Here is a 16332-nt window from a genome sequence, read left to right as displayed (position 1 = left end):
CTTGGATGCTATACCACTTGGTGCATACATATTCAATATTGATATTACTTCATTATCTATAGTACCTTTAAGCAAGATGTAATTTCCTTCCTTATCTCTTTTAATGAGATCTATTTTTGCCTGCACTTTGTCTAAGATAAGGATTGCTACCCCTGCTTTTTTTACTTTAGCTGAAGCATAATATATTCTACTCCAGCCTTTTACCTTTACTCTGTGTGTATCTCTCTGCTTCAAATGTGTTTCTTGTAAACAGCATATTGTAGGATTCTGGTTTTTAATCCACTCTGCAATTTGCTTCCATTTTATAGCAGAGTTCATCCCATTCACATTCACAGTTATTATTACTGACTGTCTATTCAGCTCATTTTTTACAGATGAGGAAATTGACCTGCCCAGGGTCACACAGCTAGTAAGTGTCTGAGTCCAGATTTGAACTCAGGAAGATGAGTCCTCCTGACTCCAGGCCTGGTACTCTACCCTGGTACAATGATATGCATGATATGGATAGGTGCTACATATTTTACTGATGCCCTATTATTCCAAAAATCCCCTCCCTGTAGTTACATTTCCCTCCCAGTTCTTCGTAATGCCCTTCCCTCCTTTTTGTCTGGTAAAATACAAAAGACCAGTCTACCCTTACTCCAGAGCTAGACAGTAACCAAGGTGATCTGTTCCCCCTCCAGCCATATTTCTCTGTCCTAATAAATCTCTTTTTATTTTACAAGATTCATGATGAACTTCCAATTCTTTGGGTGAGCTAGCCCCCCAAACCAGGTCACAAGTCTCCCCCAAGCACACTGTTCCACCTAGGTGCCCATTGGAAAGGGTGGAGGTGGCATTGGTGGTGGTGGTGGTGGTGGTGACAGTGGTGGTGTCGGCATTGGTGTTGGTGGAGATGGCAATTGGTGGTGGTATTCCTAGGTACCCCTTTGGCACTAGCTCTTTCTCACACCTCTCACTGGGAGGATAAAAAGGGATAGGTCAAAGAATCCAGACAATTGGGGCAGCTAGGTGGTACAGTGGATAGAGCACCAGCCCTGGATTCAGGAGGACCTGAGTTCAAATCTGGCCTCAGACACTTGACACTTACTTAACCCCAATCGCCTCACCAAAAAAAAAAAAAAAAAAAAAGAATCCAGACAATTCCAAGTAAGGACATGCTGAGATTTCAACAACCATTCTCTTGAACAAACCCTCAGTGTCCATCTAGTCCAATCCTTCCCCAGAGAAGAATCCCGCCTGCACCCTGACAAGTGGGTTCCTAGTCTTTGGCTGGAAGGCCTCTACTCAAAAGGGTGCCTGCCCCCTTCAGAGACAGCCCCTTCTGCGTTGGCTAGAGAGCTCTAACTGTCTGGAAGCTTTTCCCTGAAGGAAGGTGGCAAGTCTGAGACCTGCCTCTAATTCTGCCTTCTGGAGCCCTGCAAACAAGTCAACCCCTTAATCCCTGGCAAAGCCTCTCAGATACTGGAAGATGGCTGGCCTAGCCCTCTCCACATCTCCATCTTTTTCTAGATTAAACATCTCCTGTTCCTTCAGCAGATCCCTCATACCGCGTGATCTCAAGAGCATCTGAACTCCTGCCTGCCCTTCTCTGTTCCACAGATCAAGGAGTTTCCCCTAGTGTGTGGGAGTCTGATGAATACAATGGGACTATCACCTCGGTCCACAACACTAGGCCTTTCCTAATGAAGCACTAAAACCTCCTAGACCTTTTTTCTGCTGTCCAGTCATGCCTTCTGCATCTTATCCTTGGGGAGTTGGATTCTTTGAAACTCAGTTGTAAGATTTTACATTTATGCCTAATTCATTGCATCTTGTTAGATAGAATCCAATGTCCTAACGGACCAAGATTTTTGGAATCCTAACTCTGTCGTCCAGTGTGGTCACTAGGTGTTCCTCCCCACTTTCTGTCTCGTGCAAACCTTGTAAGTATGTTGTCTTTGATTTTATCCAAGTTATTGACAAAAATGTTAATAATACATGGTCAATCAGATTGTCCTGTGTTGGAAGTGGGGAATACTTACAGATAATCAGGCTTGCATACCAGTATGGATGAAGGCTTTTTATTGCATTCTCAAGAGAAGGGGCACCCCTGTTTATGCTCAGAGGAGTGTATTTGAACAAAGGCACAGACAAGTTTATATCCCTACTGCTATTGAATAAGGTCCCCCCCCTTTCTCCAATTGGATGCGAGACAGGAGGTTCACAATCTTCCCTCGAATCTACCTATGTTCACCCTTGATATAATTCCCCCCTCTTGTTACATACATTTCCATACATTGCATGTTCAAAAAATGGCTGTCAAATCCTGCGCAGAGGTGGAGAAGATAATATTCATGAACTCATTAATACTGATTAAGCCTTCACAGTAGCCATTGGGTTCACCAAAAGTTCAAACTTGCCCACTTTGCTGGCCTGGACCACTTTCAACTGGTTCTAGATACCTATCAAGCCTGTCTCCCCCCCCTTTTTTGGGGGGGTGAGGCAATTGGGGTTAAGTGACTTGCCTAGGGTCACATAGCTAGTAACTGTTAAGTGTCTGAGGCCGAATTTGAACTCAGGTCCTCCTGACTACAGGGCTGGTGCTCTATCCACTGCGCCACCTAGCTGCCCCCTGTCTTCCCTTCTTGTTCCTGTTTTCCTTATCTCTGAGAAGAGCCACACATCAGCATTTTCTCTCAACTGGGGTACTCCATGAGGTGCCTTTTTCCCTTGAGGTGGAAGAATTAGCATCTATATGCTTTGGTTCCAGTCATTCAAATAGTTTTGAATCTACCTAAATATGCTATTGTATAGCACCCATCTCTCCATCTTGTTCACAACATTCCTTCTAGAGTAATGTGGTGCTTTGCTGGGAATGAATTCATATATATGTATGTAGGAACTATGCCAAGAGTGAGCCTACTTTACCTAAAGACCAAGGTGCTGTGGGAGAAAGTACATCCCGGTTGTACTGGGGGGGCAAGTTTGTACTTTATTCTTGCTATATCTTTGACGTTAATAACCCTTTGTGAAAATTAATTGATCTTAAGTGATTAAATGAAACCGGGGCTAAGCACTAACACAAAACAGAGAGTGAAAAAGTATTAATTAAGTGCCTACTATGTGCCAGGGACTGTGTATTAGTGATGCTAACAGTAATAAGTAGAGAGGGAATGCATTATGTCAGGGCTTGAGACAAAGGCAAAATAGAAGAGACACATCACAGATCACTCATGGTACCCTACATCACTGATAGGCAGATGTTACAACCTGAGATAGTAGGCTATACTAAATACACACACACACACACACACACACACACACACTAGCCTACCATCTTAGTCAGGCTACATCTGCTTATGTGTGTGTATACACACATATATACATATCTACATATTGTACACACACACATATATGCACACATATACACACATATTTACAGTCTTATAGAAACATGAGGCTTTTTTGGGGGGTAGAAACAATTCTAAGATGTAATTCCTTTATTTCTCTGTAAACAGCACTATAACAAAATTTATTTATTTATTATTTTTTTTAATTTTAGCGAGACAATTGGGGTTAAGCGACTTGCCCAGGGCCACATAGCTAGTAAGTATTAAGGGTCTGAGGCTGGATTTGAACTCAGGTACTCCTGACTCCAGGGCCGGTGCTCTATCCATTGTGCCACCTAGCTGCCCCAACAAAATTTATTAACAATTCCAGGTCATGAAAGACAATTTGCAAACTTTTTAGAATTTCTTAAGATTAGAAATAAAGCCTTGAATCAAGCATATGATTTCCCTTTGATGCAGTTCTTTGCTGCTGCCAAGGAAGAGTGTCCAAGTATTAGGCTGTGGTGATTCCATTATTCGTGTATGTCTCTTTTGCAGCAACTGTCCTGACATTGTTTTTAACCTGGAGAGGGTAGAAGTGTCTTCCCAACACCAAACACCAAGAATTTAATATAAAATAGAAATTGAATGTGTTGTGGAAACCAAGCAATGAAGCTGATTTGTGTGGCCACAAAACATCATTTATCTAGGAAGAAGAGATAATTTAAAAATTGGGGGGACACAGAGAAATCCAATCTTGAGTGGGGTGATGTCAAGTTCCTTTGGATTAACCAAGGGCTTCAAGGTAAAGTTCTGCAGAATAGTAGCCAGGAATAGAAACAACTCCATCCGAGCCAGGCTCTCTCCAAGACAAATGCGTTTTCCTAAAAGAAGCCAGAGTCTGCTTCATTAAACTGTACCACCAAGAGAGACTTAAACATATTGATCAAGAAAACTTCAAGGAGAGAGATGAGGCATGGTGAGTTATCTCATGTTAGGTTCTCACTGATGGCCAGTAGAGATAGCAGTGAACTGTCTTATTCTAGAGAGGCCAAGCTTATCTGTTGGTCCTATTGTCAGATAAGCAGGGAAGGAAATAGGTGCTAATCCAGATGGCTGAGGTGCTCCTGGGGGTTTCAAGTATCATAATCAGAGAAATGACATTCCTATGCAATATTTTCAAAATAACTGAAAATCTGGTGAGTTTTTCTTCTTAGAATAAGCAGTAGTTAGAAAGAAGCACTTGAGGGAAAAGGAGCTAGATGGGCAAATTCCTTTGTGATCTAGTCATGTCCTTGGGGAGGGAGGCAGGGGCTGGACCTGTGATTTCATGACTCCCTTCACAGGTACAGGTGGGCAAATCCTCCATAATGGAAAGTCTTTTGGGGAGAGAAGAAGGGGGTGTGGGGCAATGAGGGTTAAGTGACTTGCCCAGGGTCACACAGCTGATACCTGTCAGGTGTCTGAGGTCAGATTTGAACTCAGGTCCTCCTGAATCCAGGGCTGGTGCTCTACCCACTGTGCCATCTAGCTGCCCCCCATAATGGAAAGTCTTAAAGACTTCCCTAGGGACATGAAAAAGTGACTTTCTCCATAGGCACAGACACATAGAGATTATGTTTCTGAGGCAGGACTTCTGTTCACTATGCCTCTTGCTACCTCTCTTCTATGAATATGGGTGTTGAGAACAGCTGGATCATATTAAAATCTGACATTCTTGCACATGGTTATGTAATTAATATATGTATGAAATAGGATTAAAATCCCAGTTTCTCCTGATTCCAAATTCAGCATTCTTAACAATCAGTCAGCAAGTGTTGAGCTCCTACATTGGCCTTTAAACTGGAACAACTGTTAATCACCAAACAGTACCTTGATGTCTGAATAGTAGTTAGTTGATCGATGCAATTTTCTTAATGAATGGAATAAACTAATAATAATAATTCACTTTATATAATGCTCTAATATTTCCCATGCACTTCCCCAAACAACTATAAGATGCAGGCATTATTATCCTTATTTTTCATCTGAGGTCTGAGGAAACTGAGGCTGAGAGATGAAATGATTTGACCATGGTCACATCATTAAAAGTATCAAAGTTGAGATTCAAACCATTATCCCCTCGTTCTAAATGTAGCCTGCTTTCCACTAACCCATGTTGTATTCAGTCTGTCTGAATATTTCTGTGGTTCCAATAATTACATCAATCCCCTTTGGGGTTTGATTACCAATATCTCTATCATGGTATAGTCAATGAAATTGATAAATGGAAAGAAGCACGCATTGTTTTTTACCCAAAGAGAAAGGTGTGAAGTAGTCATTCTTCTGAAAGTTGCCGGATTTGTCCAAGAAGTTCTGTGGGTCAAACTGGTATGGATTGGGGAATGCTTTTCTATCATACAAGATGGAGTGGAGCAAAGGGAATATAGTCGTGCCCTGGAATCAAGAAATTAGGGTTGTAGCTGAGATATTGTCATGTACATACATGTATTATAAAATGTCTAACATGAATTGGTTTTTTTTGGTAAGGCTAGTAAGTGTTAAGTGTCTGAGGTCGGATTTGAACTCAGGTCCTCCTGACTCCAGGGCCAGTGCTCTATCCTCAATCACTTTTGTGAGAGCAAATGACTGAAATCAAGACTTTATATGACCAGCATTCTATCTGGTGATGTCTCTGTTGTGGTAAAAAAATATGAAAGTTTTTTAACAGTCGGTTAGGATAACTGAAAGACTCCAGTTTTTGAAGGACCACCCTTTTGGGGAGGAGACCAACAGTCCGCTTGCTGCGCACGTCAGACTGCCTGCTACGTACAGACTTCCGGGGTGCAAGCAAAAAAGGCAAGGAGAGAACGGAAGTGAGGTTTTTTCCTGCTCTGCTGGTCTCCTGACTGCGCTGCACAGACGGTCTCTCTCTCCAAAGGTGGCCTTCGGTTTTGGTGAGTTTTTTGTAAGGAATATAGACTAAGCTTAGACTTAAGATGATTTGTATTGTGCTTCTACTTTCCTATCCTTCTAATCAACATCACCTTGTGACTACCATAACAATAAAAGGTGTATCTAGAAAACCAAAAGCTTCTTCCATTTACTAGTCTGGGAGATAAATTAAGGGAAAGATTAAGTAGGGGAGATTTATGATCTAATATCCAATTTTAAATCTCACACTGTTCTTCAAAGGGTGATTTTGATAAAATATGTAGTAACTGATAGTTTGTATACAACATTGACATATGAGGGTCACGGAAGATGGAGACGAGTTTTGTACATACCCTTGATGTTTTTTAAGAGTCTGCTTTCAGGGCAGTGGATAAAGCACTGGCCCTGGATTCAGGAGGACCTGAGTTTAAATCCAGCCTCAGACACTTGACACTTACTAGCTGTGTGACCCTGGGCAAGTCACTTAACCCTCATTGCCCCACACACAAAAAAAAAAAGAGTCTGCTTTCAATATTAGGGCATTGGTCTATCCCAAGGGTTATGTGTCTTTTTTAAAACATAAAATATATTAACATTCAATTGATACTTTAAAGTTAATTAAATATTAATGTTTCATATCTTCCAGGCATGAAATAGTCATCATATGCTAGATCTTTCTTGTCAGTTCTTTTGTAATAAAACTAAAGCTTAGAGATGACAGCTAGGTGGAACAGTAGATAGAGCTCTGGCCAGGGAGTCATGATGACCTGAGTTTAAATCTCACCTCAGACACTTACTAGCTGTGTGACCCTGGGCAAGTCACTTAACCCCAATTGCCTTAAACATCCAGGGCCATCTCCAGTCATCCTGATATAGATAGATAGATAGATAGATAGATAGATAGATAGATAGATAGATAGATAGATAGATAGATAGATAGATAGATAGATATCTTGCCACTGGACTCAGATGGCTCTGGAGGAGAGAGTGAGGTTGGTGACCTTGCACAGTCCTCCTTCACTTAAATCCAATTCACTGAAAGTCATGACATCTCCCCAATGTCATGGTCCTCTTTGAGAATAAAGGACAAACAACAACAAAAAATCATGACCTTGCCCATTTCACTCTGAAGCTCACCTCATCTTTCCCTACCCACTGGAGCTGATAATAGGTTTCCTAATCCCTGTTTTTCCTCCTGCCATAGGAAAACAACAGATCTTAGCTCCTATACCATTTGGGGGGGGGCAGGGCAATGAGGGTTAAGTGATTTGCCCAGGGTCACACAGCTAGTAAGTGTCAAGTGTCTGAGGCCGGATTTGAACTCAGGTCCTCCTAAATCCAGGGATGGTGCTTTATCTACTGCACCACCTAGCTGCCCCTCCTATATCATTCTTGCTAAAAATGACTTGCTTTAGCTTGAGTTACACATATACAGGTTATGAGAGCTATATTGGATGCTAATGACCATTTATCCAAGCCATTCCTCCTGTAGATAAATTCAAGGCCCAGAGGGATGATTTGACTTACCCTCAGTTCCACTGCTAGTGAGTAGTAAAAACAGAATTATATCCCAGATCTCCTAACTCTTAGATTTGGGCTAGAGCCAATAGAACATAATGCTTTTCTTGTATCAGTAAACAGAATGAAAGGTTTCCCCATTTGGCAGAAAAGTAGACTTGGGATTTCCCTTGGGAAATCAGAACTGAGACAGTTGAGAAAATTCCCTCTGCCAATGCAGTTTGACACCTACCCTACAATTTAGAATCTCAGATGCCTAGGGCCCTGAGAGATAAGGTGCTTGCCTAGTATGTGTTAACGCAGCCAGTACGTGTTAGAAGCAGAACCTGAACACAGCTCTTCCTGTCTCTAGAGGCCAGCCCTCTATTCTCTATGATTCAACTGGTTCTCTATGCATCTTCATATTACATAGTAAGCAAATAGAACTGACATTCTGTGCTCACTGCAAACAAGGGTATTTTTGTGTCTTGTGAAAATCATAATGAAAATAAACACATCTGACCTTGGGAATCACATAGTTTTTGAAATGGATGTCCCAGGGTGCTGATCGGGGAAGACTGAAGGGGAGAAGACTAATGTATCTCTGTATCTCATGCACGACAGCATCCACGTAGGGCATCTTGACTCTATCCTGCATGGAGGGCGCTCTGCTTGAGCCAACCACTCGATCGATTTCTTCATGAACTTTGGCTATATTGAGATAAATGATAATGAATAGCTCAGATGATGGCAAAGTCTAATGAGCATGTTTATTGATTAGTCAGACAGCAGCATTTATTAAGTGCCTACTATGTACTAGGCACTGTTTTAAGTGCTGGGAGTACAAAGAAAGAATATAGTTTTTACTCTGCTGGAACTCAGTCTAATGAAGAAGACAAAATGCACACAACTATATATAAACAAAATACAGCATAGCATGTCTCAAAAGTCTTAATGAATCCTGAAGCTTTACTAGGCTTTAAAAGCCACATAGAGAATTTTATATTTGATCCTGGAGGTAAAAAGGGAGCTACTCATCTCGATTAAATTGGGGTGCTATGACCTGGGCTTTAGGAAGATCAATTTGAAAGCTAATTGGATTATAGACTGGAGTGAGGAGAGACTCGAGGTAGGGATACCAACTGGCAGGCTATTGTAATAGTCTGGAAATGAGGTGATGAGGACCTATTTTGAGGTAATAGCAAAGTTAAAGGAGGGAAGGGGTGAGATACGAGAGATGCTAGTGGAATGGGCATGATAGGCACTGAATTGGTGTTTTGGGGGGTTTTTTTTGGTGAGGCAGTTGGGGTTAAGTGACTTGCCCGGGGTCACACAGCTAGTAAGTGTTAAGTGTCTGAGGCTGGATTTGAACTCAGGTCCTCCTGACTCCAGGGCCAGTGCTCTATCCACTGCACCACCTAGCTGCCCCCTGAATTGGTGTTAATACAGGATGACAACAGCTAACATTTATATAGTGCTTCCTATATGCCAGGCACTATGCTAAATGCTTTACAATTATTATCTAATTTTATCCTCATAACAACCCTACAAGGTAGATGCTATCATTACCCTCATTTTACAGATGAGAAAACTGAAGCGGAGTTTAAATAACTTGCCCAAGGTCATCTAGCTAGTAACTTCCCAAGGCCAGATTTAAACTCGGGAGTTCCTGACTCCAGGCCTGGTACTCTATGCACTGAGCAACCTTTGCTGGTGTTAAGTCAAAGGACATTAGAATTTAATCTCCCTAGGGAGAGGCACTAAGCCTTATTCAAACTTAGCATTTCCCACTAGCCCAGAAAAATAATGAACTCTACACAAAGTGGCTTCTTCATTGATTAATAAGTGGTAGTGTTTTATGAAACCCCAAAGTATGGGTTCTTCTCCCTTCATTTTTTATTTCTGTTCTTACAAATGCCATTGTGTATCTATATGTGCGTGGGTCTGTATATATGTATTGGTCAGGGACTGGGTTTTTGCTCCTAACTTCTACAAAACTGTTTGCAAAGTATCAATGTACAAGAAATGATCAATAATCATTCTAACGAGATGGAATTACCACCCCATTCTTCTAAATCCTTTTGTGAATGACCTATTCTTCTAGAGTAGGGTTTCTTAACATAGAGTACTTGAACTTGTTTTAAAATATTTATAAAAACATTTTGATAGTTTCATTTGAATATAAATTGGTTTCCTTTGTAATCCTCTATGTTTGATGTCATGCATTTTAAAACATTATAGGGAGGAAGAGTCCCAAGGATTCACTAAGGCTTCCAAAAGGTCATTGACCCCCAAAAGGTTAAGAATTCCTGCTTTAGAGCCAGTTTTCCTTAAGCTTACTTGTTGAGAATGACTAATCAGAACCCAGGTCTTCTATATTCATAATCTTATTTCATAGGAAATTAAACCTTGGAGAGTCCTCGTTGATAAGCTTATTTTATAGATGAGAATAAAGAGGCCAAAAAAAGCTAAGGCTTTATTGTCCAAATAGCACAGCTCTTTACTGCCAGAGCAAAGACTACAACTGCTATCTCACGATTCTCAGTCTTTTAAAAAAAATTTTTTTTTTTTGGTGAGGCAATTGGGGTTAAGTGACTTGCCCAGGGTCACACAGTCAGTAAGTGTCAAATGTCTGAGGCCAGATTTGAACTCAGGTTCTCCTGAATCCAGGGCTGGTGCTCTATCCACTGCGCCACCTAGCTGCCCCGATTCTCAGTCTTGATCACCTTTTGTTATGTGTTTGGGAAAAATTGGTTTGAGGTCCAGTGACTCTAAGTTGCTGCTAACCAACTTTGGTTAACCTTGCTAACCAACTACTTAACCTTCTGACAGGCCAGCTGAAACCATCATCATCACCACCATGACCATCAACAACAAAAACCCTTAAGTATGAGTTGTAATCAGCTCAATAATGAGTGTGATTAATATTCTACTATCATATTAATAACCAATTATTAATTTAGGATCCACCTTTTTTCCTCCTATTTTTGTCAAGAGCCCCCTCCTGAAAAGGCAGGGCTGTCTTTGAAGGGCATGAGGCAACTGCTCCTTAAGTAGTTTGGTCTGGGCCCCACCCAAATGGGAAACTGCCATCTGTTTGCTCTATAAACAGGACTCAGTTTGAGAGTTTGAGTTAGACCCACCCCCAGGGAGTATGAGCTTTGTCCTTGCTCCCTTCATTAAAGTTTGGCATGACCTGGTCTACAAAGGGGAGAACAAACCAGTGAAAACCTGATTGAGATGGCTTATGTTTTTCTAGTTAAGATTTCGAGCAACTTGCATTCCTTAGGAGTTAGAGAAGGGCATAATTGGTCACATCTGCGAGCCAGCCCACTGCCTCCCCTCCTCCCAAAGTCAGGGAGGAGCTGAGAACTCTTAGGGCAACTAGGTGGTGCAGTGATAGAGTGCTGGACCTGGAGTCAGGAAGACTCCTCTTCTTGAGCTCAAATCTGGCTTCATTCACTTACCAGCTGTGTGATCCTCAGCAAATCACTTAGCCCTGTTTGCCTCAGTTTCCATTATCTGTAAAATGAACTAGAGAAGAAAATGGCAATCCAATCCAATGTCTTTGCCAAAAAAAACCCTCCACCCTAAATTGAGTCAAGAAAAGTTGGACAGGACTTGGGGGTTAGGTGGGGAAGGAAGACCAAAGAACAACAAAGAACACTCTTAGTCCAAACCTCCTCATTAAAATGTCCACCAATGTGGGATTTCCAGGGGAATAAAAGACCCCACTGCTCTCATTCAGGGTCTTTGGCACAAATGGAGGGATGCCATTGATGTTTGCTTTATTAATAGATCATGTGTCCCTATTTTTTTTTTGTGGGGCAATGGGGGTTAAGTGACTTGCCCAGGGTCACACAGCTAGTAAGTGTCAAGTGTCTGAGGCTGGATTTGAACTCAGGTACTCCTGAATCCAAGGCCGATGCTTTTTATCCACTGCGCCACCTAGCTGCCCCTATGTGTCCCTATTAATAAATAGATTATGCTCAGAGAAATGACCTCATTTTATTTACTGGTTACATTTCCCCTGAGACAACAACATGGACATGTTAAGCACCTGCTATACGTAAGGCATTGTACCAGGTGTAGTATTGTGGCTCACAGTAATTAGTCAGGACCAAGGCCAGGGCTTAACATGCTCTCTCTCTACCATCTTGATGTGCTCTCAATTGTAGAGGTCACAGTGAATTGTTTCTCTTACCTTGTATCTCTGGGTATTTCATGAGCAGTAAAAGCCCGTATCTCAGAGTGCTGGCTGTTGTTCCTGTGCCGGCGGCAAATAAATTGGATCCAGTAGCCACCAATTCCTGATAACTGAATTCTGACTGTGGATTCAGTTTCTCCTGAAACAGTAGCATTATTAAATGCAGCAAAGAAGCATACATGTGAAGTCCCAAAGATCTTCCACTTTGGGACTCTTTTACATGTAATATGACTTAACGAGCACCCTTATGAATGTTTGTTTGTTTGGTTGGTTGGTTTTTTGGTGAGGCAATTGGGGTTAAGTGGCTTGCCCAGAGTCACACAGCTTGTAAGTGTCAAGTGTCTGAGGCTGGATTTGAACTCAGGTCCTCTTGACTCCAGGGCCAGTGCTTTATTCACTGTGCCACCTAGCTGCCCCTTATGAACATGTTTAGATGATGGGTCATATGGATCTAAAGATTTCAACTACAGAAGATCTAATGGCTATGTGGAGGAAATTAATAGAGCCTGTATGCTGGAGGTTAAGGGAACGATCTTCTCTCCCCCTTCCTATATTTAAAAGTAACCTTCTTAGAGGACAAAGAAATGGAGCCTGCAGTGTTGTATATATAAAGACATATTCTCTGTCTATATTCTATTCTGATTTGATCTCAAAGGGAGACCTCCTTGGTCCTGCCTTGGGCAACTAGGTGGTGAAGTGAATAGAGTGCCAGGCCTGGAGTTAGAACATCTTAAATTCATAAGTTCCAATCTGGCCTCAGACACTTACTGGCTGTGACTCTGGGCAAGTCACTTAACTCTGTTTGCCTCAGTTCCTCATCTGTAAAATGAGCTGGAAAAGGGAATGGCAAACCACTCCAGTTTCTTTGCTAAGAAAATCCCAAATGGGGTCACAAAGAGTTGGACATGACTGAAAAATGATTCAACAACAACATATTCTAGTCTGATTCTGTCTCAAAGAGGTCAAATCCTCCATTGCCTTAGACTTTGATCCCACCTAGACATTCTGATAAGATTAGCTAGGCCTATGGTCACATCTGGACATTCTGAGAGTATAGAGACCCCCTGCCCTATCAAGATGTTTTGATGAGATTAACTAGACTTCTCACTCCACCTAGACATTCTGAGATTATGCATGTCATACACATATGTATATGTGTATATATATGCATGTGTATGTGAACATATATACATATTATTAATGACTATAGCTTATGTTTCTCAATGTTAGTATAGTTATAGACTACCAGCTAATTTCTCTTGATTTAATCTGCAGAAGACTTAACCTGCAAATCCTATGGATAATAGAAAAGATGGTAGAAACATGATTTTATATGTGAGGCATAACAGCCCACTAAGTAGAGAAGTACGATGAGGTGATTTCAGCTCCTTGCTATCTCTAACAATGTCAGAATTAATAGTTACAATCCTCTGACTTTTGAGTAAAGGTGTGGAAGATTGTGTCCTACCTTCACCTCATTAAATTCCTTATCTATCAGACTAGCAGATAAATGAATCATGCAGGTTGAGGGGACCATTTTCCCCTTGTAAAACAGGGGAGGATAGTAGGAACTACAAGGATTAGGAGATGTAAGAATATATTCCTTTAAGGGTATGAGACTCCCTCTCATTCCCAAATTCCCTTTTTTTCTTGGTTCAGTTTCCAATGTCAGTAGGCACTGTTTCACCCTTGGGGAAAGGAGCCGAGGAGTCAGTTTGATTACAAGTATGTAACCTAACTTAACAACAAGTATCAGACAGGATTTCTGACGTCTTGATTTTGACTTGGCTTACATTCTCTTCTCTGGCTGTAGACAAGAATACTTGCCTCTAGGAACTGTTTCTGTCCTTTCTTTCCCTCCTGGGAGTTCAAGACAGGTTTGTCTTTGTTTCATGCTCTCCCAGGGAGCCAGGAGGGAGCAGAACCCTAATTTTGTTGCCTTGGTTCTGCTCCAATCTGAAGCTAGGTTGAGTAATGGAAGCCCAACTCTTCTCTCTACAAGTTGAGGAATTCTCATGATCTCGTGTCCAGGTAGGTCCCATTGGGACCAGGACAACTATTGACTGTGATGTACTATACTTTATTGGGTGACAGGTGGGGCTGCTCTCTCTGAGGAGAGCAAAAACATTTAAGTTGCTAAATCCAAAGGCCTTTTCTCAGTCCTCATTGTACTTGACCTCTCTCCTGCTATCCATGTTTTGGACCACCCGTATTTCTTGGATATTTTCTTTTGTATGTATGTTTATGTTTAACATTATACATACATATAAACATTTTTCTATATGTGTGTATCTCTCTATATCTATCCATTCATGCATCTAATTCTATCTATTCCATTTTTCCATCTATCCATCTATCTGTCTGTCTACATACATCTATGTGGAGGAAAGCCCATCTAGGTCATTTGTCAAAAATGCTTTTTATATCTAAGATAACAGACAAATTATTATTAATGAAATGGTCATTATTAATTGTAATTAATTCATGAGTTTTAAATCTAATTTCTTATGGTGACAAGATTTTTTTTTCTTCTTTGGATACAAACTGAGGTCCCTTATATAATCAATATATGAAATACATTACTGCCCTTTTTAAAGGACCTTCAGCATAATTTTTTGAGAATTATAGTTGTTGGATCTTTTGTTCTTCTGACCATATCTTTGATTTATATGATGCTGAATGTTTGGCAGGGGGGAAATTCCCAGTTATAGCATTGTCCCTGGGTGGGAGTAGGGGAGGGAAGTCAAGTTATAATGGTTCACCTCATGAATGGGCTTTGCAAGAACGGATACTGAACCAAGATGGCCAAATGAGGAAGCAACCCATGGCAGCCCTTCCAGATTTCCCCTCTAAACCGACATAAAACTGCCTCTGAACTCACCGAGGTGCAGGGAAACAACCTACCAGCCCTGCAGGAAAGGTCTGTCTTACCTGGGTGGGAGGGAGGAGAGGTCCAAGAGCAACAGCAACAGCTTCTGGGCTCTCAGTAGAAGCCTACAGCAGACCTCTGAGCCTGCTGAACAGTAGTGAAGCCCCACTCAAGCAGGTCAGCAACAGATTCCCACCCCTGTGATTTCCCAGCAGAGAGACTATTTCCAGGGCAAGTCAGCTACAGGGATTCAGCAGATTGCAACAAAATTACCCTCCAAGGCCCCCTTTAGCAACTCAGCAAGCTGTTGCCACAAAGATGAGTAAGAGTTTGACTATTGACAGCTACTTAAATAATAGGAAAAATCAAGACACAGACATAGAGGAGGACAGTAACAAAATGACTACAGGTGAACCTTTAAAGAGAAGTGCAAATTAGTCTCAGGCCCAAAATAAATTCCTGGAAGAACTTAAAAAGGACTTTGAAAATAGAATTAGAGAGGTTGAGAAAAGATTGGAAGTGATGCAGGAAAACCATGAAACAAAAATACAAAAAATTACTGATGAAAATAGCTCCCTAAAAAAGATTTAGCCAAATGGAAAAAGAATTACAAAAAGTCAATGAAGAAAATAATTCTTTAAAAATTAAAATTTAAAAAAAGAAAAAAATTTTAATTGAACAAATGGAAACTAGTAACTTTATAAGACACAGTAAAACAAAATAAGAAAAGAAAAAAAATGGGAGAAAATGTAAAATTTCTCACTGAAAAAACAACTGACCTAGAGAACAGAACCAAGAGAGATAATATAAGAATTATTGTAAAATATTGTAAAATAGATCATTTTGATTATATAAAATTAAAAAGATTTTGCAAAAGCAGAACTAATATAACCAAGATTATAAGGCAAGTAGAAAACTGGGAAAGAAATTTTGAAACAAATATCTCTGACAAAGGCCTTATTTCTCAAATACATGAAGAACTGCATAAAATTTTTTTAAAATACAAGTCATTCCACAATTGATAAATGGTCAAAGGATTTGAACAGTTTTCAGATAAAGAAATCAAAATTATCAATAATCATGAAAAATGTTCTAGATCATTATTGATCAGAGAAATGCAAATTAAAACAACTCTGAGATATCAGCTTATACCTATTAGAGTGGCGAATATAACAAAAATGGAAAATATTGGTTGTTGGAGGGATTATGGGAAAACTGGGACACTAATCCATTGTTGGTGGAGTTGTGAAAAGATCCAACCATTCTAGAGAGCAATTTGGAATTATTCCCAAAGGGCTATAGAATTGTGTATACCCTTTGATCCAGCAATACTATTACTTGGTTTATATCCCAAAGACATCCCCAAAAAGAGAAAAAGACATTTGTACAAAAATATTTATAGCAGCTCTTTCTATGGTGGCTAAAAATTGGAAATCAAAGGTATGCCCATCAATTGGGGAATGGCTAAACAAACTATGGTATACGATGGCAATGGAATTTTACTGTGTGGTAAGAAATGACAAACAGGGTGACTT

The 16332-nt window shown here is 40.6% G+C and overlaps 1 protein-coding gene across 2 annotated transcripts in view; it reads right to left on the bottom strand.

Annotated features, from left to right (window-relative positions):
* Positions 1-3559: 3559 nt before the first annotated feature.
* Positions 3560-16332, bottom strand: part of LOC122741028 (cytochrome P450 2C23-like) — a 28829-nt gene continuing 16056 nt past the window's right edge. Inside the window, exons 6-9 of one of the 2 annotated variants that reach the window (XM_043984050.1) lie at positions 11926-12067; positions 8245-8432; positions 5606-5747; positions 3560-4195 (exon numbers count right to left, since the gene is read on the bottom strand). In XM_043984050.1, coding sequence (XP_043839985.1) covers positions 4014-4195; positions 5606-5747; positions 8245-8432; positions 11926-12067 — 654 coding nt within the window. In that variant the 3' untranslated portion in view covers positions 3560-4013. The remainder of the gene's footprint in view (positions 4196-5605; positions 5748-8244; positions 8433-11925; positions 12068-16332) is intronic. The other variant, XR_006354806.1, reaches the window with a different exon arrangement.

This window comes from Dromiciops gliroides, chromosome 2 (assembly GCF_019393635.1).
Source record: "Dromiciops gliroides isolate mDroGli1 chromosome 2, mDroGli1.pri, whole genome shotgun sequence".
Classification (NCBI taxonomy): Eukaryota; Metazoa; Chordata; class Mammalia; order Microbiotheria; family Microbiotheriidae; genus Dromiciops; species Dromiciops gliroides.
Note: the sequence above shows the minus strand (reverse complement) of the source record. Positions and strands in the feature narration are given on the sequence as shown.